General features: G+C 46.7%; 2 protein-coding genes across 8 annotated transcripts in view; both read left to right on the forward strand.

Moving 5' to 3' along the window:
• The window catches only part of LOC310646653 (septin-2), a 40909-nt gene extending 31236 nt beyond the window's left edge, over positions 1-9673 (forward strand). For 3 of the 7 annotated variants that reach the window (XM_083373278.1, XM_083373279.1, XM_083373275.1), the window contains 2 exons: positions 400-494; positions 7358-9402. In XM_083373278.1, coding sequence (XP_083229404.1) covers positions 400-468 — 69 coding nt within the window. In that variant the 3' untranslated portion in view covers positions 469-494; positions 7358-9402. Of the gene's footprint in view, positions 1-399; positions 495-2251; positions 2409-7357; positions 9403-9656 lie in introns of those variants that run through there. The other 4 variants (XR_014493736.1, XR_014493737.1, XM_083373277.1 and 1 more) reach the window with 4 other exon arrangements.
• A 1319-nt stretch (positions 9674-10992) lies between these two features.
• SEPTIN5 (septin 5) overlaps positions 10993-22500 on the forward strand; it is a 42030-nt gene continuing 30522 nt past the window's right edge. The window contains exon 1 of the mRNA XM_083373273.1: positions 10993-11121. The gene's annotated coding sequence lies outside the window, so the exon portion shown is untranslated. The remainder of the gene's footprint in view (positions 11122-22500) is intronic.

Consider the following 22500-nt stretch of genomic DNA (forward strand, 5'->3'; position numbering starts at 1 on the left):
ATGCGAAGCTCCACTCTACTCGAGCCCCCTCCACTCAGACGAGTGGAAGGTGCGCGTGCCCTCCGCTCGCACCAATGGAGCTGTGTGCTCGTGCATGTGTGCCTGCCAGTCATGCCGCCCCCCCACGCATGCCAGTCCAGGCCTCCAAGGTGGGAAAGTTGGAGACCGCTGCTGTGAGGCAGTATGAAGCGGTATATACGTCTTAAGTGCTATTGCTGTTTGTTGATCAGGTGGGCCCTGCTTGCAAAGGGTCTTTTGTCATAAAAATAAGGTTGCTGGTTGCGCCGCTAGGCAGGTTGTCGCAAGAGGCCTGCTTGGTAAGGTAGCTAAAATTTGAGGGGTGGGTTTAACTAGGCTCACTGCATTTCCCCTCTTTTTCTCTCCCCCCTCCCCATCCAGTTGCGTCGTATGCAGGAGATGATCGCCCACATGCAAGCCCAGATGAGGATCAAACCTGTGGACGAGTAAGGAGGAGGTATCCTAAATCTTCGACGGTAAGCATGGCTTTTACATTCTCGAGCTTCCCAAACGCACAAAGGCTTTTTTTAAAAAATTTCTTTTTTTGGAGTTGATGCAGAGACGAAAGAGAGAGAGAGCGACAGCGGTCAGCAAGGGAGGTTGAGGCTGGCCTAACAATACCCTGCTGCAGGGGTCCCCAACCCCGCGGCATGCCAGCAGCCGGTCCACGCAAACAAGCAAAGCCCCATCCGCGGGATGCAGACAGCACACAAAACCACGCACCCTCCAGTCCGTGGAAAAAGCTCTCTCCACGGAACCGGTCCCTGGTGATGCCCAAAAGGTTGGGGACCTCTGCCCTGCTGGGTGGGATCAGAGGTCTCGTCATCTCTTTGCACAGCTGGCGAAGAGTTGCGCTGCTGGGAATCCGCATCAAAATACGTGATTGTACAGGGTACAGAAAAGATGCCGAGACCTTAGGAAGAGTCCAGAGAAGAGCAACAGAGAGTGATAAAGGTCTGGAGGCTAAGCCGTACGAGGAGTGGTTGAGGGAGCTAGATAACGTCTGGGTTCTAGAAGCAGAGCAAGATGGAGAATGTTGTGCTTGCCAGAAAGACACAATTCTCAATTCCGATAAAACTCCCAACTTTCAATATTCGGTGAAATTCTGCAGAGCTCCTTCGATCTGCTGCTGGTAAGAAGGAACCCAGCCTGAAGATTGGTTCTGTTTCCAAGGAAGGAAATTTCTTGTGTTTTTTTCTTCAGAAGGTGGAAATGAAAAATACAGACTCGAAAGATGTTAGATGCTGTTTAAATGGTCATTTTTTTTGAGCACCAACCGGCTGTGCTTTGCTGACCTGTTCAAATGTAAAACCTCAAGCCATGTGGCTTGTGTTCTACCACTGGGCTTTGTAACTGTTTCCACATTGAAGGAAGCTTGTTGATTTTTTTTCCTTCCTTGCTTTTTTGCTTTCCTTGTTTGAAGTAAATACCAACCCAAAATATTTCTGTGGTTGGGAGAACGTAACATTGATGTAAAGCATTTTCCACCACTTCAAAAGTACTGTAATTGTTGGAAGTAGAAAGCTTAGATTTTCTTCCAATGATTCTACTTCGTTCAAAGGATTAATCCCTTTTTTTTTAATGATCCTGTAATTTTCAAAATAATTCAGGACCAGAAGAACAGGATTCCCTGGAACTAGTAATTGTGTTTATACGTTGCTCTTAACCGTGTTGCATTTAAACATAGTTTGCTGACTTAGCCTCAGTGCCAAGCCATATATTATACACACCACAATTGTGGACAGACCCAGCATGCTGACCAGAACTAAGAAACATCCATTGTCATGTCTTTTTTTTCCATTAAGATCAAAATATAAATCGCAAATAAAAATATAGCGGAGAAAAGCGAAAGGAGAAAGAAAGAGAGAAAGAAAGGAAAGAAAAAAGAAAAAGAGAAAGGAAAGAAAGAGAAAGAAAGAAAAAGGAGGAGGAGAAGTATAGGATAAAGAGAAGAAGAAAAAAAGCATTGACTTCTAAAAATTTTCAGCTCAGGAGAATAAAAAAATAAAATTACAGCCTCAACTTTTTACTTTTACATACTTGGTAAATCCTAGCTTTTCTGTAACCACAAATTAATCTAATCAGCAAATCCCAGAGTCAAGATTTCATTTTTTTTCCTCCCTAGAGCACAAAGTCTAGAAGTGGTTTCCAAGGAGAAACCAAACTAAATATTTTTTTTAAATTCCATTAAATATATCCTGAAATATCCATTGTTTATGTCCAAAGATGATAGGTGAATTTGACATCAACAAGCCAAGATGGACTTTCGGCTTTCGATTGGGAGACTGTTGGCTTCAACCAACATGGGCACAGGTTTCTTTGTTTTTTACCCACGCCCTGTGAGAATAGAAAATTAAAATGTGGGAATGCAAGCTCCTCCCACTTATAGCTCCACCCAGGAAGCTGTTGGCGATTGGCTGGCAGTCTATTTCAAACGGATGAAGCTGTTGGCGATTGGCTGGCAGTCTATTTCAAACGGATGATGGGCGGAAGCATTCTTGAAGAAGCCATTTAACCTTCCTTTGCTTCCTGAAGTGGCCTGTTTTTTTAACAGAAAGAAACCCTCTTTTCCAAAGCAAACTTTTACAAACTGGCTTCCCAGTCTAGACACATCAAGGAGCCAGAACTCTGTGGGATCCACATTTTGGGGGGAAATGAAATAAGTTGCATAGTTGCTTCTTTAAAACTTCAAAACTGGAGCGGTCAAGAATGGAAACTTTTCCTGGGAAAGGAAGTGTCATAACTAAACTTGGCTTGAGTCACAGTCTAAGGGGGCAGCCAAACTTTCCCGCGTGGTTGCAGCCAAGAGAGGTATTTGTCTACTGCGGAGAGAACGAGGGAATAGCCTAATTTTGTTGGCTACAAAAGCTGAAATAATAGGAATGGACTTTTTTTTTTAAAAAAAAAAAGGTTTCAATGTGCAACTGAATTTACCGCATCGATTTCCTGCTTTCGATTCCAGAATGTCTTCTACTTTATTGCCAAGCTACATGGCTGAATCCTTGCAAGTTTGAATAGGCAGGTGGTCCTCGACATACGATCACAGCCGAGCCCAAAATTTCTCTTGCTAAGCGAGGCGGTTGTTGAGCGACTTTTTGCCCCATTTTAAGACCTTTCTTGACGCAGCCATTAAGCGAACCACTCCAGCTGATAAGTGAGCAACACGGTTGTAAAGTGAACCCGGCTTCGCCATTGACGTGGCTTCTCAGAAGGTCGCAAAAAAAGGGATAAACACAAATCAGTTGCCAGGCCTCTGGGTTTGGATCGCGTGACCGTGGGGGAGGCTGCAGTGGCCGTGTGAAAAATGGCATTGTCACTTTTTTCCCCCCCCCAGTGCTGTTGTAACTTTGAAAGGTCACTAAACGAACCGTTGCAAGTCGAGGACTACCTGTACATTTCTCTCCCCCTCCCCTGCATCCCCTTTACAGCCTGAGAAAGTAGGGAGGGTCCCTTGTTGAGTCTCTTATCCCACCCATTGTCCAGCTGTGGGGCAAGCGGTCCCTTATCTGACCGTTCCCTTGGCAGGACCTCTTTGTCCAGTCTCCCAAAGTCTTTCCCATATACTGTCAAAACCCACTTCGACCCACATCTCAAGAAAGCAGGACTCTTGGAGACAAAGGTTTTCCAAGCAGGAACTTTTACTGAGAAATAGGAGATAGCAGGCATAACGGACAGGATCTGAGGAATCCCCTCTACAGATTGATATTTTTAAAGTGTCCCGAAGCAAACCCCACCCCACGGTTCATTCAGCCGGTTCCGGATCAGCCAAGCTCCAGGTGGGAAGCCCATGGTGGTGGTGGTGGTGGGGGAAATAACAGTCCCTTCGCAGCAAGATCATTTCCACACACACACACCCCTCATGCTTCATCCGGAGAAGCAGACCAGATTCCGGAGAGTTACATTCCTTCCTTTTTCCAAATTACTGTTTCAAGTCTTCTGGTTGTTCAGTTTGCTCTTCCAAACTGCGATTGCCTGGGAGAACCCCGGGTTTATTACAACCAGACACTAGGGAGGGTCCCTGAGATAGTTAGAAATGAAATAGAAGTGGATTCTGACACAAACCATTATAGCCCCCTCCTATACAGCTTGAGACACTAGGGAGGGTCCCTGAGATAGTTAGAAATGAAATAGAAGTGGATTCTGACACAAACCATTATAGCCCCCTCCTATACAGCTTGAGACACTAGGGAGGGTCCCTGAGATAGTTAGAAATGAAATAGAAGTGGATTCTGACACAAACCATTATAGCCCCCTCCTATACAGCTTGAGACACTAGGGAGGGTCCCTGAGATAGTTAGAAATGAAATAGAAGTGGATTCTGACACAAACCATTATTGCCCCCTCCTATACAGCTTGAGACACTAGGGAGGGTCCCTGGTTGAGTCTCTTGCCCCACCCATTGTCCAGCTGTGGGCTAAGCAGACCCTTATCCGACTGCTGGCAGCCTCTCTTCTGTCCTTTTTCTGCCCCATCTTCCAAGCTCTTCCCACATACTGTTACAGCCACCTCCTTTACACCCCGAGAAACTAGGGCGGGTCCCTTGTTGAGTCTCTTTCTCCACCCATTATGAAGCGGAGGCTATGCTGTCCATTATCTAATCCTTCCCTAGCCAGCGTCTCATCTCCCCAACTCCCAAGGTTTTTCCCACATACCATTACAGCCCCCTCCTTTACATCCCAAGAGACTAGGGCGGGTCCCTTCCGAGTCTCTTTCCCCCACCCATTACGCAGCTGTGGGCTATGCAGTCTCTTATCTGACAGGTCCCTTGTCTGCCTGGCCCAGTTTTGCAAGGTCATCCCCACATGCCATTACATCGCCTTGGAAGTTCTTGCAGGAATTAAATGGGAGGAGACATATTAAGGAGGCTGCCCTGGGCTGCCGGAAGAAGAACAGGCCAGAAACGCAGCAACACAACACGAAAACGTCTTTATGACTAATTTGTCTTTGAGAGCAGATTTCGGCAAAGGAGTCTCACGTTCTTTCCCCCGTTAAGATTGCAAAAATCTAACCAAGGTTTATCGCACGATGATTCGTAGCTTCTGAATCTGCCAGTGCTGCAGAAATAGCTCCAAAATGATGGGATGTCGTTTTTTTTTTCTTTCTGGAAAGAGGAACCCATCCCATAAATCCTGATTTATTTATTTTTTTCCTGGGGGAAGGGGGAAACTGCAAACAAGGCAAAGAGGATTTAAAGGAGACGCTTTAAATTTCCTTCATCTTCAGTTTGTTACCGACAACATCTGGAGTGGCTCTGAGCATGAGCAATGATTTACATCCCCCACTAGATGCTAATAACTCATTTATTTCACAGGAGAGCATTTAAAACAAGGAAAAAAGTAGATGGGGAGGGAGCAAAACTTCCACATGATTTTCTCTGTTATCTCCAGTTGCTTTGGCTGACGCCCGCCTGGTGCCTGCCAAGCAGAGTTTTGGCAAAAGCTTGGAAAAATAAGCCCCAGCTCCTTGTGATAACCAATATTTATTTATTTATTTATTATTGGGACTTATATGCCGCCCTATCTCCCGAAGGACTCAGGGCGGCTAACAACAATAACGTACAATAAATACAGAAGTTAAAATAAAAATTAAAAATTAAAGGCCCCTGTAGAATAAATAAAAATAAAAATTAAAACAAATTAAAAATTAGAGTTAAAAAAATATGCGGGGTTTTAAAAGACAAATAGGTCTGGCATAGCCATAGCAACCAGACTTGAGTCGTGGTGTGATGCCAACGGGAGGTTGATGAGGGACGTCATCTGGGGAGAAGGTTGCAGAACACACACACACATCACACCACACCACACCACACCACACCAGGTCTTTCAGGCTGGAATGTGAAACTTAAGCCAGGAGTTACCAGACCTTCTTTGGAGTAAACCATCATGTTGAAGTTTCCAGTAGCTATGGTTAATGGAGGTTTAGTGAATTGCCCTATTGTTTGAGTAGATCCTGTCTCCTGGTGAATCATATTGGCTTGTCACTTCTCTCCTTTTCTCCCTTGCCAATTCTTCCTTTCCTTTCCCTATTTCCTCTCCTCTCCTTCCTTTCCTTTCTCTTCCTTTCTCCTTTCTTTCCCCCTCTCCACTCCTCTCCTAACTCTGATCCAAAGCAGAGAGAAGATCATTCACCTGAATTAGACCCAAGATTATTATTTTTTCTAGAATTTTTTTCTTCTTCACCGCATCACCCTTTTCTCGGTGATAGACACATTCCCGCTCTGCACGCGGGACCGTAGATCTTGTGGAACCAGTCTACAAGGATACTGCTGAATTCTTAATAGATCTACCGTGTATAAACCTGTGAACTGTCAGAGCATAAGCCACCATAGTTTTGTCAGTTCAAAGGGCAGGGCTTTTTTTCTCATAGAACGCTCAGAACGGAGTTCCAGAACCTTTTTTGGGATGGAACCTTGTAGGGTAGGCAAGGCGGGTTGTATGACATGTGTGAGTTCCGGCACCTTTTTCTTTTACAAAAAAAAGCACTGTCAAAGGGTATCACACGACTCCCGTATTTACTTCTTTCTACTTCCTGTCCCTTATTTAAGCAGCCTTTCTGAACTCCATTCCTTCCCCTTAGGCTTCGCTCAGTCACTTCCAGCTTTTCTGATCTGGCTGGAAACTCCAAAATTACACCCTTTATGAACGGACGTTGGCCAAAAAAAAACCTCACACAGGCCACAATAGCTGTGTCTCTTTCCTGCTCTCGGTTGAACCGGCCTTGTGTATGTGCCCTCAAGGCACATCCCAGCTTAAAATCCCAGTTTAAAATCCCTGCCATGTGCTAGAGTAGCGCTTAATTTTAAAATACGGGCACTATGATTATGCAAAAAGGGGGATCGATTTTGCCACAAAACCTTCCAATTTCCAGCACAGCAAAAAAAAAAAAACAACTACGCCACAGGGAAGTCCTCGACTTACAACCACACTTGAGCCCAAAATATCTGCCGCCGAGAGTTTTGCCCCATTTTACGACCTTTCTCGCCACCGTTGTTAAGCGGAACCGCTGCATTGTTTCAAGTTAGCAACCCGGTTATTAAAGGAATCCGGCTTGACTTTGCTGGTCTGAAGGTCCCAAAAGTGGATCGCGTGACACCGTCCCACCCCCCACCCCCCGGGACACTGCAACCGTCGTAAGTACACGCCAGTTGCCGAGCATTCGAATTGTGATCACGTGACCCCGGGGGAATGCTGCAACAGTCGCGTGTGCAAAAGCCTGTCAAGAGTCACTTTTTTTCCAGTGCCTTTGTTACTTCGGTCACTAATCGGACGGTTATAAGTCAAGGACTACCTGCAAACCCGCCGTTCTCCTCTAAACTCTTGCCTTGTGCTTTTCCTTACAGCGGGGATGCGACGGTCTTAAGAAAAAAGGGGCCACGAATTGAAACTGAATTTCAGTGATGACACTAACGGATTTGAGAAGTTCACGCATGGATGCCAAGACCAGGATATGACCCAATGCAGCTAAAAACCTTGGAAGTTCCTACTGGGGAGGGAAAAAAAATAATATCTGTCCACGGATACGTATAACGTTGCTTCTATCTTCTTTCACGTCTTGCTATGCATGAATGCAGCATCACAGTGCGGAAGCTGGGTTTTTCCCCCCCCCCTCTCTCCTTGTATCCTTTGATGTGTCTCTTGCATTGTTTAAAATCCCCCCCCCCCAGTTAACATGGCACCTCATCTCTGCTAAGCTTTGGAAGCAAGAATTCCTATTTTTTTTTCTCTTCCACCCAGGTGGCACTTGATACGTTTCTACTCCCCCCTCCCTTTCTTTCTTTCTTTCTTCATTAAGCAAATTTCTGAATCTACTACGAGCCCTGCCGGAACTATATTTTCAGTTAGACTTGCCCAGTTCTTCTGAACCTTGTAAGTTGTATATCCATTTATTTGCAGCCGTCCTCGGTGAGTTTGTAGCGTTCTTCTCTCCGCTTTTTTTTAAAAAAATAATGTTTTGTCGGTCACAGGGGATCAAATTCTTCCTTTCTGGTGCTCCCTTTTAAAAAAAAAATACGGTACAAAAACTGCAAAACTATACCTTCCCAGTGATGTGAAAAATTTGGGAGAGCTTCACCCACAATGCCTTAAAAATCATGGGTAGAACACCACACGCCGTCTTTTTTTTTCTAAAGGAAATTTCTAAGTATCTTTCTTAAAAAAAACACGCTCATGGATTTTTTTGGGGTATTAGATTCTTGACTGTGTTTCCTGTCAAATTTAAGGCTCTGTTCGGTTGAGAGAACAATGATATAAATCCTCAAAGGTTTTGTAGGCATCATGACACTAATTTTCTGGACCGTTTTTTGCAATAAATGGAATCCGCCTGTGAAAACTCTTGTGGGTTTTCCTGTCTGTTTTTGGGGGGCTTGTGGATGAAATCTCTAGAGCTTTGAACAACGGTGGGAAAGTTAAGTAGGTGGGCATGCCTCCAGATGCGGTGAATGCTCCAACACTGGAGGTTTTTAAGAGACTGGACAGCCATTTGTCTGAAACGGTATAGGGTTTTCTGCCTGAGCAGGGGGTTGGACTAGATGACCTCCAAGGTCCCTTCCAACATTATTATTATCATTATTACTATTATTAGTTTGATTTGCCAGACTTGATTGCAGGAAAAGTCATAAAAATCAGATGGGGGTGGGTGGGGGTGTCACGGCTTGCCACCCAAACTATGGTCGTAATTTGAGGACTACTTGAATCTTTTATGACCGACTGGGCACATCTGGACTATCGGGAGCGCATGCATGCTCTTAGCAAATTGACGTGCGAGTGGCTTGTTGGGATGTTACGGTGATGGACGGAGCAAATGTCCCAATAGTCATTTTTGACTGTAAAACAATAATTGTACATGTATTTATTCGGCGCCTTTCTTAAAACACGGGAGCCAGATAAAAAGACCTCATATTTACAAATCAGTTCAGTAAATTCCCTTACACCCAATGTATTAATGCTCAAACATTCAGCTCAATAAGGCCATTTAAATAAATGCCCAAGGATAGGATATGGTGTCTAGACAATCATCATAATGAGAAGTGTTGATCTGCGGCTGTCAGCTAAATGAAGAATAGGTGGAATAACACAACCTTATAGTAACCGACCAGTCAAATTAAAATCCCCACCACCCTCTCCAGTGTGCCCTCTTTTTTTTAATGACTAATGGACATTTATCCCGACAAAATTCTGGATTGTAATTGTCTGTTGTGGTTATTATTTCTTAAAAGGGGCCTGGGTGGACCTCCAAGGCATACTTGGAAGGTGTGGGAGACTGGGGCCTTGCCTTGTGTTATGCCAACTTCCTGGCATAATACACCCACACCTGGCACAAAGCGGTTGCCAACAGGCAGAACCAAGGCCAAGGTTTACTTGCTTTCGAACGCAGGTGACTTTGAAAGGGTGGGTGGAATAAATCGTTGAGGGGAGAAGAAGCTTTTAATAGAAGAGAATATTTGCATTCACTTAGTGCTCTCTGAGCTTGGGGGGCGGGGGCAGTTCTTGCAGGCCTTTCATGACCCAACTAGGTAACATCATCAGTGCTAAAGGGAGTGGGGTGTGCAGAGTGGAGGAGAAAGGGAGGAAGGGGGAGGAGGACGAGGACGACGACTGTGGGGTCTTTGGCGCTCTCTGAGCTGGGTGGTTTCCTTGCAGACGTTTCATGACCCAACTAGTTAACATCTTCAGTGCTAGGAGGGAGGGGGGTTTGTGGAGAGGAGGAGGAGGAGGAGGACTGTGGGGTCCTTAATGCTCTCGGAGCTTGTTGGTTTCCTTGCAGACGTTTCATGACCCAACTAGGTAACATCATCAGCGCTAGAAGGGAGGGGGGTTTGTGGAGAGGAGGAGGAGGAGGAGGACTGTGGGGTCCTTAATGCTCTCTGAGCTTGTTGGTTTTCTTGCAGACGTTTCATGGCCCAACTAGGTAATATCATCAGTGCTAAAACAACACATTTTGCAGGACGTTTTAGGCGTACGTAACAAAACGGACGGTCGTGCTGATGTTTTTAACATTTGAGGTGAGACCACCTTTTTTCTGTTTTTAGAGGCTGGGAGCTGCAGCAAAGAGATCAGAGAGGAGACTATACCCCAATCATAAACCCAGCCACCCCGGAAATCCCAGAATCCCCCATTGACTTGTTGTTAGTTGCGAAGTCGTTCCGACCCATCGCGACCCCACGGACCACGTTCCTCCAGGCCTTCCTGCCCTCCACCATCTTCTGGAGTCCATTTAGGCTGACGCCTCCTGCTTCGGTGACTCCATCCAGCCACCTCCTTCTCTGTCGGGCCCCTTCCACAAATTCCCAGCTAACACCATCAGCCCAGCTGTGCGGGAACGAGAAGATGCTATTTTTCACCTTCCTGGTTCCGGAGGCCCTCTGGTTTTTGTTTTTTTTTTTCTTTTTCCCCCAGCCAAATCATGAGGACTAGCGCCTGGCATGACCTCGATGCAGCGCGAGGATGGCGGTGGGGAGCAAAGGACCAGAGCGGTCCCTTCCGCAGAATTGGAAAAAAAAAGATAAAGGGGGGGGGGCGGGAGAAACAGATCGGCCGGCTCGGGGCTTTGTTGTGATTGGCTGTCGGCGAGCGACTGGGCGGGGCCAGGCCGCCTTTGGCTCCTCCTCCTTTTTCCTAATACAGCCCCCCCCCCTTTTTTTTTCTCTCGGAGCTCCGCTTCTCCGCTGCAGCAGCCTCCGCCGGAGTAAAGCGGAGCCGCGTTGGCCAAGCTCGGAGGGCGGCGGGGCCGAGGCTCGCTGCCGGGAAAGCGGGGGTCTGTGTGTGGGTGGGGGGGTCCGGCTCGGATTGCAAGCCCAGGAAGCCCCATAGCCCTCTTTGGGGGGCGGGCGGTGGGCGAGGGTCTGCGAGATGAGCACAGCCCTGCGGTTCAAGAGCAAGCTGGTCAATCCAGGTGAGCTTTTATTGGGGTCGGTGGTGGTGGGGGGGAGAGAGAATAAGGCACGTTTTTTTAAAACCTGCCTGCCTTTTTTGGGGAGGGGGTGTTGAGTCTCGGGAGGTGTCTTTTTTTTTTCCTTCCTAATTTTGGCTTTCCCCCCCCCCTCCTCTTCTCTCCCATCCTCCGGCGCTGCCCCGTCTGGGTTTGTTTCCCATAGAAGAAAAACAGGTAAGGCTGTCTCTTTTATTCTTCCTTCCTTCCTTCCTTCCTTCCTTCCTTCCTTCCTTCCTTCCTTCCTTCCTTCCTTCCTTCCTTCCTTCTTTCTTTCTTTCTTTCTTTCTTTCTTTCTTTCTTTCTTTCTTTCTTTCTTTCTTTCTTTCTTTCCTTCCTTCCTTCCTTCCTTCCTTCCTTCCTTCCTTCCTTCCTTCCTTCCTTCCTTCCTTCCTTCCTTCCTTCCTTTCTTTCTTTCTTTCTTTCTTTCTTTCTTTCTTTCTTTCTTTCCTTCCTTCCTTCCTTCCTTCCTTCCTTCCTTCCTTCCTTCCTTCCTTCCTTTCTTTCTTTCTTTCTTTCTTTCTTTCTTTCTTTCTTCCTTCTCTCTTTCTCTCTTTCTCTCTTTCTTTTGCCCTTGGCCTCCCAGATGATGCTAAAGGGATGGGGGGGAATTACTTCCATTTTCAAGGAAAGACAAGCAGACTCCCTGTTTCCCGCCGCCCTCCCCGTCCCTCAATTTTTACAGATGCCCCCGCTAGGCTGGGTAAGGGAGGGCAAAGTCAATTCCAGCTTTTGGGGGGGGTGGAGGAGGGGGAAATGCATAGCAAAGACACAGACAGACACACGCTTAGGAATGTTGGTTTCAGCTGGCTGGGCTCTTGCAGGAAAGCAGGATTTCTAAAGGGTGGGTGGCTTTTGCAAATCCTAAGGGCCCTGCCCTTTTTGGTTGGCAGCTAGCAACCCTGCCGAGCTACTCCGGCCACATACTGGGGCCAAGCCAAACCAAACCATGTTCTGGTCATTCTCTCTCTTTCCTGGAAAACGGTTGCAAGATTTCAAAGCAGGCTTCTGAGATGCCTTTCCTTGTTACTCTCTGAGCCTTCTCTCCCCCCCCCCCCAAACACACACACAAGCATCCTTTCGGCGTGCCCAGTTTTCGTTCCCTGGAGGGATGCTAGGGTGTGTGTTTCTGCAGGGATGGGGTGGGGGGTGGGGGCTAGGGTGATGTAATTCCGTGGCAGGGAAGAAGATTGTTGATCTGCAGTTTGGCTGGCTGGCTGGCTGGCTGGAGCTTTGTGCAACCCGGATCCAGCTTTGCAGCGATGGCGAGATGCAGAATTAGAGTATTGTTGTTATTGGCTGGCAAAGGGGGCAGACTGGATTCCAGGAGGAGATTCCCCATGATTTTTTTCTCTCTCCCCCCCCTTTTTAAAAAAATAAATAAATGAAATAACTGTTTGCATGCCATCTCTTTTGAAATAATGGGTTGCGTGCCCTTTTTGTTTGCTGAAGGGGCTGTGGCTTCTTGGTCTCGTAGGCAAGGTGAGCTGGTTGGTGGAGATGCAGCTGGAATTAAATCCCTGCGTTGGGTTTGGCTGTTTCGAAGGAGAGAATGCAGATGCCAAAGGCTGGAGGTTAAAAGGATGGGGAGAGCAAACTGGGCGCCTCCAGGTGTTTTTCCCGGTCTGAGTCAATTCCCCAGAATTTTCGGATGGAGGAGAAGGGATTAGGGCAGGGGTAGGCAACCTTGGCTCTTTTATAACTCGTGGACTTCAACTCCCAGAATTCCTGAGCCAGCATGAGGGAAACTATGGCCCCTTCATGACTCGTGGACTTCAACTCCCAGAATTCCTAAGCCAGCATGAGGGAAACTAGGGCCCCTTCATGACTCGTGGACTTCAACTCCCAGAATTCCTGAGCCAGCATGAGGGAAACTAGGGCCCCTTCATGACTCGTGGACTTCAACTCCCAGAATTCCTGAGCCAGCATGAGGGAAACTAGGGCCCCTTCATGACTCGTGGACTTCAACTCCCAGAATTCCTGAGCCAGCATGAGGGAAACTAGGGCCCCTTCATGACTCGTGGACTTCAACTCCCAGAATTCCTCAGCCAGCTTGGCTCAGCTTGGAAATCTCTCCCTTTCCCCTCAGCATGGCTGGCTCAGGAATTCTGGGAGTTGAAGTCCACGAGTCATAAAAGAGCCAAGGTTGCCTGCCCCTGGATTAGGGAGTGAATCGGGTTGTGTTCAGTGGGGCTCTAACACGGCAACTGGGCTCTTCCTTCTCCTGGATTTTTATTTTTATTTTGTTGATTTGTCTCCTGCCATTTTATTATTTTGACAAATGACTCAAGGCAGCCAACATATCCAGCCCACACCTTCCTTCCTCCTGTTTCCCCAACAGCAACAGCCCTGTGAGGTGGGTTGGGCTGAGAGAGTGGGACTGGACCAAGGTCGCCCAGCTGGATTTTGTGGCTAAGGCAGGACTAGAACTCACCGTCTCCTGGTGATTGGTCCAAAAATCACCCAGCTGGCTTTCATGGCTAAGGTGGGACTAGAACTCACCGTCTCCTGGTGATTGGTCCAAAAATCACCCAGCTGGCTTTCGTGGCTAAGGCAGGACTAGAACTCACCGTCTCCTGGTGATTGGTCCAAAAATCACCCAGCTGGCTTTCGTGGCTAAGGTGGGACTAGAACTCACCGTCTCCTGGTGATTGGTCCAAAAATCACCCAGCTGGCTTTCGTGGCTAAGACGGGACTAGAACTCACCGTCTCCTGGTGATTGGTCCAAAAATCACCCAGCTGGCTTTCGTGGCTAAGGCGGGACTAGAACTCACTGTCTCCTGGTAGTTGGCTCAAAGTCCTTTTCCTCCCTAAGGAGGAACTAGAACTCACAATCTCTTAGTGATGAGCGCAGACTCACCTAGCCAGCTTTCCTGCCTAAGGGAGGACTCGAACTCACCATCTCCCGCTTTCTAGCCTGATGCCTTAACCAGTAGACCAAACAGGCTCACTTTCTTTCCCCATCCTTGGCTGATTCTCCTATTTTTTCCTCCTCTTTGATGGCGTTCCTCAAGCGTGTTCAAGGTTTTCCCTATGTCCTCCTCCCCAAGCCAAACTACAGTGCCTTTATTTGAAGACCTTTTTTTTGTAGTACAACTTTATGTAGACACAAGTAATTTATGTGCCCCGCCCCCAAGTCAATGTCATCTTTCCGTGGCCGTAGACAGGTAGTCCTCGACGTAGGACCACCATTGAGCACCACATTTATGTTGCTAAGTGAGAAATTTGCTCCGGGAGTTTTTGCCCCCTTTTGCGACTTGTCGCAATTGTTAGCTGAATCACGGCAGTTGTTAAATTAGGAACAGGGTTGTGAAGTGAATCTGGTTTTCCTGTGGAAAGGGGATCATGTGCCCCCGGGGCACTGCAACCGTCATAAATGCGAGTCAGTTGTCAAGCATCCGAATATAAATCTTGTGACCGTGGGGATACTGCGAGAGTCCTAAGCGTGAAAAATGGTCGTAAGTCACTATTTTCTGTGCCGTTGTGACATTGAAAGGTCACTGAATGTTGTAAGTTGAGAACTACTTGTAATTAGTTCTTCTCACCTGGTCTTTTAGGTCACCCACAATATATACCCATCACTGTTGTAATTAAATCCCTCCACCTGGCTACTGGCCATCTCCTCCTCCTCCTCCTCCTCCTCCTCCTCTCCTTTCACCTTTCCCAGAATTATGGATTTCTCAAAAGAGTCATTATATGCCTCCTTAAGTAACACCAGCTGCCTGCAATTAGTGCAGGTTCGAGTCCCACCAGGCTCAAGGTTGACTCAGCCTTCCATCCTTCCAAGGAAGGTAAAATGAGGACCCAGATTGTTGGGGGCAATTAAGCTGACTTTGTAATAATGCCGCTTGGGGTGTGTGTGTGAAAGCCCTAATAAGCAGGCATATTTATTTTTTATTTTATTTTTATTTTAATTCCATTTATATCCCGCCCTTCTCCGAAGACTCAGGGCGGCTTACAAGCTTAGCAGTAGCCTTCATTCTATGTATATGCCTGCTTATTAGGGCTTTCACACACACCCCAAGCGGCTACTTGGGGTGTGTGTGAAAGCCCTAATAAGCAAGCTACTGCTAAGCTTGTAAGCCGCCCTGAGTCTTCGGAGAAGGGCGGGATATAAATGGGATTAAAATAAAATAAATAAAAATATAAAGTTTCCAAAATGGGATGATTTGAACCTGCTCATTTGTGCCCGGGTTGATTCGTTCAATGACCCACTCGTGGGCTTCTCTGTGGTATTCTCAGGAATCGTCCCCAATGCTAAAATGCAACAATATTATTCCTTTCCTGCTTTGGGGGGATATAATTATTGAATCTGAACAAGCTTGTTTCAACGCCGAATGGACGTTTGAGAAGAAAATGGTTCGTTGTCAGGGATGAGTGTTAATTGCATAACGCTCTACTCAAGCAAGGTTGGGCTCAGGTAAAACTATGGGTTGCTTTGATGCCTTTCCTCTCATTCTGTTTGTTGCTGATTATCCAGAACCTTTTATCCTACTAATCCGTGAGTCAGGGTTTACAAATTTCTGTGGCTGGGTTCTCATCACCACAACATACATTTCAGAATAATGCAGAGCGTGAATCCAGGCACTCGTCCGCTTAACCAAACATCTCTGCGGCGATTCGGGCTTATTAATTGTTGCTTAGAAATAGACATCTATTCTTCAGTCATCCAGGTTGTAGCTATCCCAAAGATGCTTTTCCACGAGGGGAGTGGACTTTCTTGTTTTTCTTTCAAGATGTTGTGCTCGTCTTCTAAGAAGCTTCATCCAGAGCTGAAGAAACTCTGGATGAAGAAGCCTCTTGCACGAGAAGCGAAACGTCTTCAAAGAAAAACTAGGAAGTCCACTCGCCTCGTGAAAAAGCATCTTTGGGATAACTATCCTTACGGGAAATTCAGAGTTGAGGAAATTGGGAGGGTTTATTTCACCGTGCTCTATTGGGTTGAATTAATGGTTGCCTTCTCTGACATTTGGGTCACCTCCCAATCTTGCTTAGATACGTGCCATGGGAAGACTCTTTGTAGACCAGCAAAAAAGTGACCTTAAACCAGTCATGGCAAACAGCGAGGTCTAAGAATAGTCTGAAGGAGATTGCTGGAAGCAAAAAAAAAAAAATGGTCCCTGTATCTCCATCCAGTCTTGTTGCTAAGCAACGGGAGGCATCTGCACACTCTTGCAAAGTCACGCTAGCTGTGCACGCTAACAATATTAAATGGGAGACGGGCAGCGCAGATGTGCGCGTGAGGCAGGGAGGCCAGTATTGTTCCAAACGGCTGTCTTTAATTCCATTGGCTGCGATTGAACTCAATGGGGGAAGGTGCTTAGGAGACTGGATCTCACCCGTGGGCAAGATTAAAGGCCTGGTCTCAAATCTCTGTGGGCGAGAGCTTCTTACAGGGAGTCCTTGGTTTACGATCGTAATTGAGCTTGGAATCACGGTCGTGAGTCATGCCGTTAAGTGGGTCACCACCCGAGCATGCTTTAATTCTACAACCTTTTTTTTTTTGCGGTGCTGTTTTAACAGAATCACAGAGTTGGAAGGGGGACCACGGAGGTCTTCTACTCCAACCCCCTGCTGAAGCAGGAGAGCTTGTACCGGTTCCAGACAAATGGCTGTCCAGTTTCTTCTTGAAAACCTCCAGTGATGGAGCACCCACAGCTTCTGGAGGCAGGTTGTTCCACTGGCTAATTGTTCTCACTGAGGGGAAATTTCTCCTTAGTTCTAGGTTGCTTCTCTCCTTGATTGGTTTCTATCCGTTGCTTCTTGTCCTGCCTTTAGGTGCTTTGGAAAATAGGCTGTCCCCCTTTTTTGTGTGTGGCACCCCCTCAAATATTGGAACACTGCTCTCAGGTCCCCTCTAATCGTTTTCTTCGATAGGCGAGACATATCTAGCTTCCCCACCTATTCATCATACAATTTGGCCTCCAGATCCTTTATCATCTTTGCTGCTCTTCTCCGCACTCTTTCCAGAATCTCAGCATCTATTATATATTTTTTTGCATTGTGTACAGTTGCGTGTTGTAGAAGAAATACATTTTTCTTCTGATTCCCAGCAACGCATCTCTTCGACTGCTGTGCAAAAGGGATGATGAAACTTTTGATCGCACCCAGCAGGGTGTTGTTAGGCCATCCTCAGCCTGCCGAAGCAGAACAACGAGCCAACAATTGCCAATTAAATTAACCGTGATATAAATAAAATGCTGAAACTTTGGAAAGAGTGCAGAGAAGAGCAGAAAAGATGATTTAGGGCCTGGAAGCTCAAACATATGAAAAATGGTTGCAGGAATTGGGTATGTCTAGTCTAATAATAATAATAATAAGAAGAAGAAGAAGAAGAAGAAAAAGAAAAAGAAAAAGAAAAAGAAAAAGAAAAAGAAAAAGAAAAAAAAGAAAAAGAAAAAGAAAAAGAAAAAGAAAAAGAGAAGGAGGAGGAGAAGGAGAAGGAGAAGGAGAAGGAGAAGAAGAAGGAGAAGAAGAAGGAGAAGAAGAAGAAGAAGAAGAAGAAGAAGAAGAAGAAGAAGAAGAAGAAGAAGAAGAAGAAGAAGAAGAAGAAGTAGTAGTTGGAAGGGACCTTGGAGGTCATCTAGTCCAACCCCCTGCTCAGGCGGGAAACCCTATACCATTTCGGTGACATGACAGAAGTCTTCCAAAATTTGAGGGGCTGCCACAAAGAAGAGGGGGGTTTCCACCTATTCTCCAAAGCACCAAATAGCAGGATGAAAAGCAACGGATGGAAACTCATCAAGGAGAGAAGCAACCTAGAACTAAGGAGAAACTTCCTGACAGTGAGAACAATTAACCAGTGGAACGACCTGCCTCCAGAAGCGGTGAATGCTCCAAAACTGGAGGTTTTCAAGAAGAGACTTGTTTGAAATGGTCTAGGTCCGTGGTGGCGAATCTATAGCACGCGTGCCACAGGTGGCACACAGAGCCCTCTCTGTGGGCACGCGCACCATCGCCCCAGTTCTAGGCCTTCAGCTGGGTGTTATAAAACCTTTTCGCTTTAGGCCTCCGCCGCTGTGTGCCAAAAAAAAAAAAGGTTCAATAAATTTCAATTTCTCACAGGAAAAAAAAACCTCGCAAAGTTGGAATTGATTGATGGAACTTAGTCTCACCCAGTCTTCCATTAACACCGCAGCCACGCCCACCCAATGGGCCACGCCCACCCGGCCCCCGACAATACACAAGTGAGTTTTAGGTTGCAGTTTGGGCACTCGGTCTCTGAAGGGTTCGCCATCACTATCGGTAGATTTCCTGCTTGAGCAGAGGGTTGGACTAGATGACCTTCAAGTCCCTCCCAACTCTGCTAATTCAATTTCCATCAATGTTTCCCCACTACACCTCAGTGCCTTCCCATCCCTCCTGCTCTGTGCTCCGGCAGCCTTCTTCCAAAACTGTTCTACGCCAACGTTTGCCGAAACTCCATCTCTGGAAAATTTGCTCCAGCAGGGCTTCATTGCTGATGGAAACGCACCACCGCCCGTATCCGAGGCATTTTCTTTAATTTAGGTGGAGTACAAGCGACGCATCTTTCAGTTGAATTCTCTCTCTCTCTCTCTCTCTCTCTCTCTCTCTCTCTCTCTCTCTCTCTCTTTAATCCGCCTCGTGAGTGAGTTACGTAGGGGGGCGGTGGGGGAAAGAAAGAAAAGATTGCTGTTGCAGAATGGGAAGGCCTGCCTGTCATTTTGCAGGACCTGGATCGGCTGAATGTTTGTCTCCCCGGCGGATGCCGAGCAGGATTCGCAAAGCCAGCGTGGGGCTCCCGGGGGTTCAAAAGACCAGCCTTTAGAAAAGCTGGCCGAGCGAGTTTCTGCCTTGCAGAGAATCTGCTTTGGAGAGCCAGCAGATCCAGTTTTGGTTAATTGGCTTGGACTGCTCCCAATTGCACAGTGTCCCAGTTTTCTCTTCCTGATGAAGAGGCAAAGGACGGCATCTAAATTTGGAGCTGCTTTCTCTTCCTCCACCGGCCCAGGAGGGGTGGGGTGGGGTGGGGGAAACCCCACCCACATCACAGTACAAAATCCAGGTAGTCCTTGATTTACAAGCACAACCGGAGCACAGTTTCCATTGCTAAGGAAGCTGGATGGTTAAGTAAATTGTTTCTGATTTCAGGACTGTTTTTGATAGATAGAATAGAATAGAGCTGGGAGGGACCTTGGAGGTCCTTCTAGTCCAGCCCCCTGCTCAAGCAGGAGGACTTAAAATAGCTCAGACAAGGAAGGGAGGGAGGGAGGAAGGAAGGAAGGAGGAAAAGAGGGAAGGAATAGAATAGAACAGAATAATATAGAAAAATAGAATAGAATAGAATAGAATAGAATAGAATAGAATAGAATAGAATAGAATACCAGAGTTGGAAGGGACCGTGGAGGTCTTCTAGTCCACCCCCCTGCTCAAGACTTACACCAGCTCAGACAAGGAAGAGAGGGAGGAAGGAAGGAGGAAAAGAAGGAAGGAATAGAATAGAATAGAATAGAATAGAATAGAATAGAATCTTTATTGAGAAATAGAACAGAACAGAATAGAATTACAGAATAGAATAGAACAGAACAGAACAGAACAGAATAGAATAGAAAGATGGAAGGGACCTTGGAGGTCTTCTAGTCCAGCCCCCTGCTCAAGCAAGAGAACCTATACCATCTCATACAAGTGACTGTCTAGCCTCTTCTTAAAAATTTCCAGTGATTTTGCTAAGCGAATCACTGCAGTTGTTCAATGAAACATGCGGTCGTTAAGCAAAACCCGACTTCCCCCCTTGAGTTGGTTTGTTGGAAGCCGGCTGGGAAACTCGGAAGTGGCCATCACATGATCCCGGGATGCTGCTGCAACCATTGTAATACAGGTAGTCCTCGGGTTATGACCACAATTGAGCCAACACTTATGTGGCTGGGTTTGGCCCCATTTGACGACCTTCCTGGCCAGAGTTGTTAAGGGAATCACGGCAGTAGTTAAATTAGCCAGACGGTTGTTAAGGGAATCTGGCTTCCCCATTGACTTTGCTTGTCAGAAGGTCGCAAAAGGGGATCACCGTGACACACACACACACCCGGAACACTGCAACCGTCATAAATACGAGTCAGTTGCCAAGCATCTGGATTTTGATCCAGGGGGGGAGAGGCTGCAACGGTTGTAAGGGTAGGAAAAAAAGTCACTTTTTCATTTTTATTTTTTTTAAAAAAATCCATTTATATCCCGCCCTTCTCCGAAGACTCAGGGCGGCTTACAAGCTTAGCAGTAGCCTTCATTCTATGTATATGCCTGCTTATTAGGGCTTTCGCCCCCCCCCCCAAGCGGCATTATTACAAAGTCAGCTTAATTGCCCCCAACAATCTGGGTCCTCCTTTTACCTACCTCGGAAGGATGGGAGGCTGAGTCAACCTTGAGCCTGGTGGGACTCGAACCTGCACTCATTGCAGGCAGCTGGTGTTACTTAAGGAGGCATTAGCCCACTGCTCCACCAAGGCTCTTGCCGTTGTAACTTTGAACTATTGCTAAACGAACAGCTGTAACTCGAGAATTACCTTTTTCTGGGATTACGGGATTACTTTTCACGCGCCATTTCTTTGAAATTCCTTCCCTGGTTGGTTTACCTGTAGGATAAATTGCTTCCCCCCCCCCCCCCCGCCTGTTCAGCATCCTGAGTCACTTCACTCCAAGCAAATAGATTGTGATGTGAGTGAAAGTTGAACACTCATTAATCTAGTTGCGGCTGGATTAAGCTTCAGCTGCAGGATAAGCTGTTTTCGGATTCTCTCCGTCACAAAGAACCGCCGTCTCTTTTTTAATCCGTTGCCGAATGGAGTGTTTAAACAGAAATAATACCATTTCTCTCTAAATGAAAAAAGTACGTTCACGCCAACGTACTGGGCATGGCCGTCAAGCCGTCAAGGTTTTCCCAGTTGCAATGTATGGCTGTGAAAGTTGGACCATAAGAAAGGCTGAGCGCCAAAGAATGGAGGCCTTTGAACTCTGGTGCTGGAGAAGACTCCTGCGAGTCCCTTGGACTGCAAGGCGATCAAACCGGTCAGTCCTAGAGGAGATCAACCCCAACTGCTCTTTAGAAGGCCAGATCCTGAAGTTGAAACTCAAATACTTTGGCCACCTAATGAGAAGGAAGGACTCACTGGAGAAGAGCCTAATGCTGGGAAAGATCGAGGGCAAGAGAAGAAGGGGACGACAGAGAAGGAGGTGGCTGGATGGAGTCACTGAAGCAGGAGGCGTGAGCTTAAATGTACTCCAGAAGATGGTAGAGGACAGGAAGGCCTGGAGGAACATTGTCCATGGGGTCGCGATGGGTCGGACACGACTTTGCAACTACAACAAAACAACAATGGGTATGGCCAGTCTAGAAAAAAGAAGGACTGTGTGTATATGGGGAAACCTGATAGCTGTATTCCACTATTTGAGGGGCTGCCACAAAGAAGGGTGTGTGTGTCAACCTATTTCCCAAAGCCCCAGAAGGCAAGAGAAGAATCAATGGATGGAAACAAACCAAGGAGAGAAGCAACCTGGAATTAAGGAGAAACTTCCTAACAGTGAGGACAATTAACCAGTGGAACATCTTACCACCAGAAATTGTGGGTAGAGGCTGGACAGTCGTTTGTCTGAAATGGTATGGTATGGGATCTCCTGCTTGAGCAGCGGGTTGGACTAGAAGACCTCTGAGGTCCCTCTTCCAACTCTATTCTGATTGAATCCTTAAACGCGCCTTCGTGAAAGAAAAGCAGCCAGATACCCTGCTTAAATTGCTGACTTAGACCCCGGGAGACTCGAGTAGGAGTCGCAGTATTTCTGTGGCAATTCAGTCTCAAGCAGGGGTTCTCCACCTTGCTGAGTTGAAGATGGGTGGACTTCAACTCCCAGAATTCCCCAGCCAGCCGTGCATTCGAAGAAAGCTTGATGGCAGGCATCCGAATCGTATCAAACCTACTGCAACTTCCCACGGCCCCAGCTTCATTTGAGCAAAAGCTGGGCTTCTCTCTCTCTCTCTCTCTCTCTCTCTCTCTCTCTCTCTCTCTCTCTGTCACACACACACACAAACACACACACAGAGGCACACACATCAAAAGATATCGCTGTAATATCGGTCTCCTTTTGGCTTGACGCTATGACATAATTTGAGAATGTTGCATACAATAGACACCCAGTGGTGGGATTCAAATAATGCCAACAGCCGGTTCTGTGTGGTGGATGCCGCTTCCAGAAGTCCCATTTTTTGAGCCTGGGGAAACACAAAAAAGTAGCTACCGATTCTGCCGAAGTGGTGCAAAAAACGGCTGAATCCCACCACTGCCGACACCCCAGCAGATGGAAATCTGTCTTCTGAGGCCGGCTGAACTCTTGAGCGAGGTTTTCCTTCTCCTAAATAATTCATGCTACAAGCAGACAACTGCGTCCTGCTGGGAGGAGAAAAATTAAACAACTGTGCATACGCTGGGTCTAGTCAGCGCAGGATTTAACCTTTTCGGGAATGAAAAAATGGAAGTCCTTTTTTTAAAAAAAAATATGCGATTTTTCCTTCTTGTTCTTGGAATTTTTTTTTTGTTGTCGTTGTTGTCG

Source organism: Vipera ursinii (genome assembly GCF_947247035.1).
Source record: "Vipera ursinii genome assembly, chromosome: 14".
Classification (NCBI taxonomy): Eukaryota; Metazoa; Chordata; class Lepidosauria; order Squamata; family Viperidae; genus Vipera; species Vipera ursinii.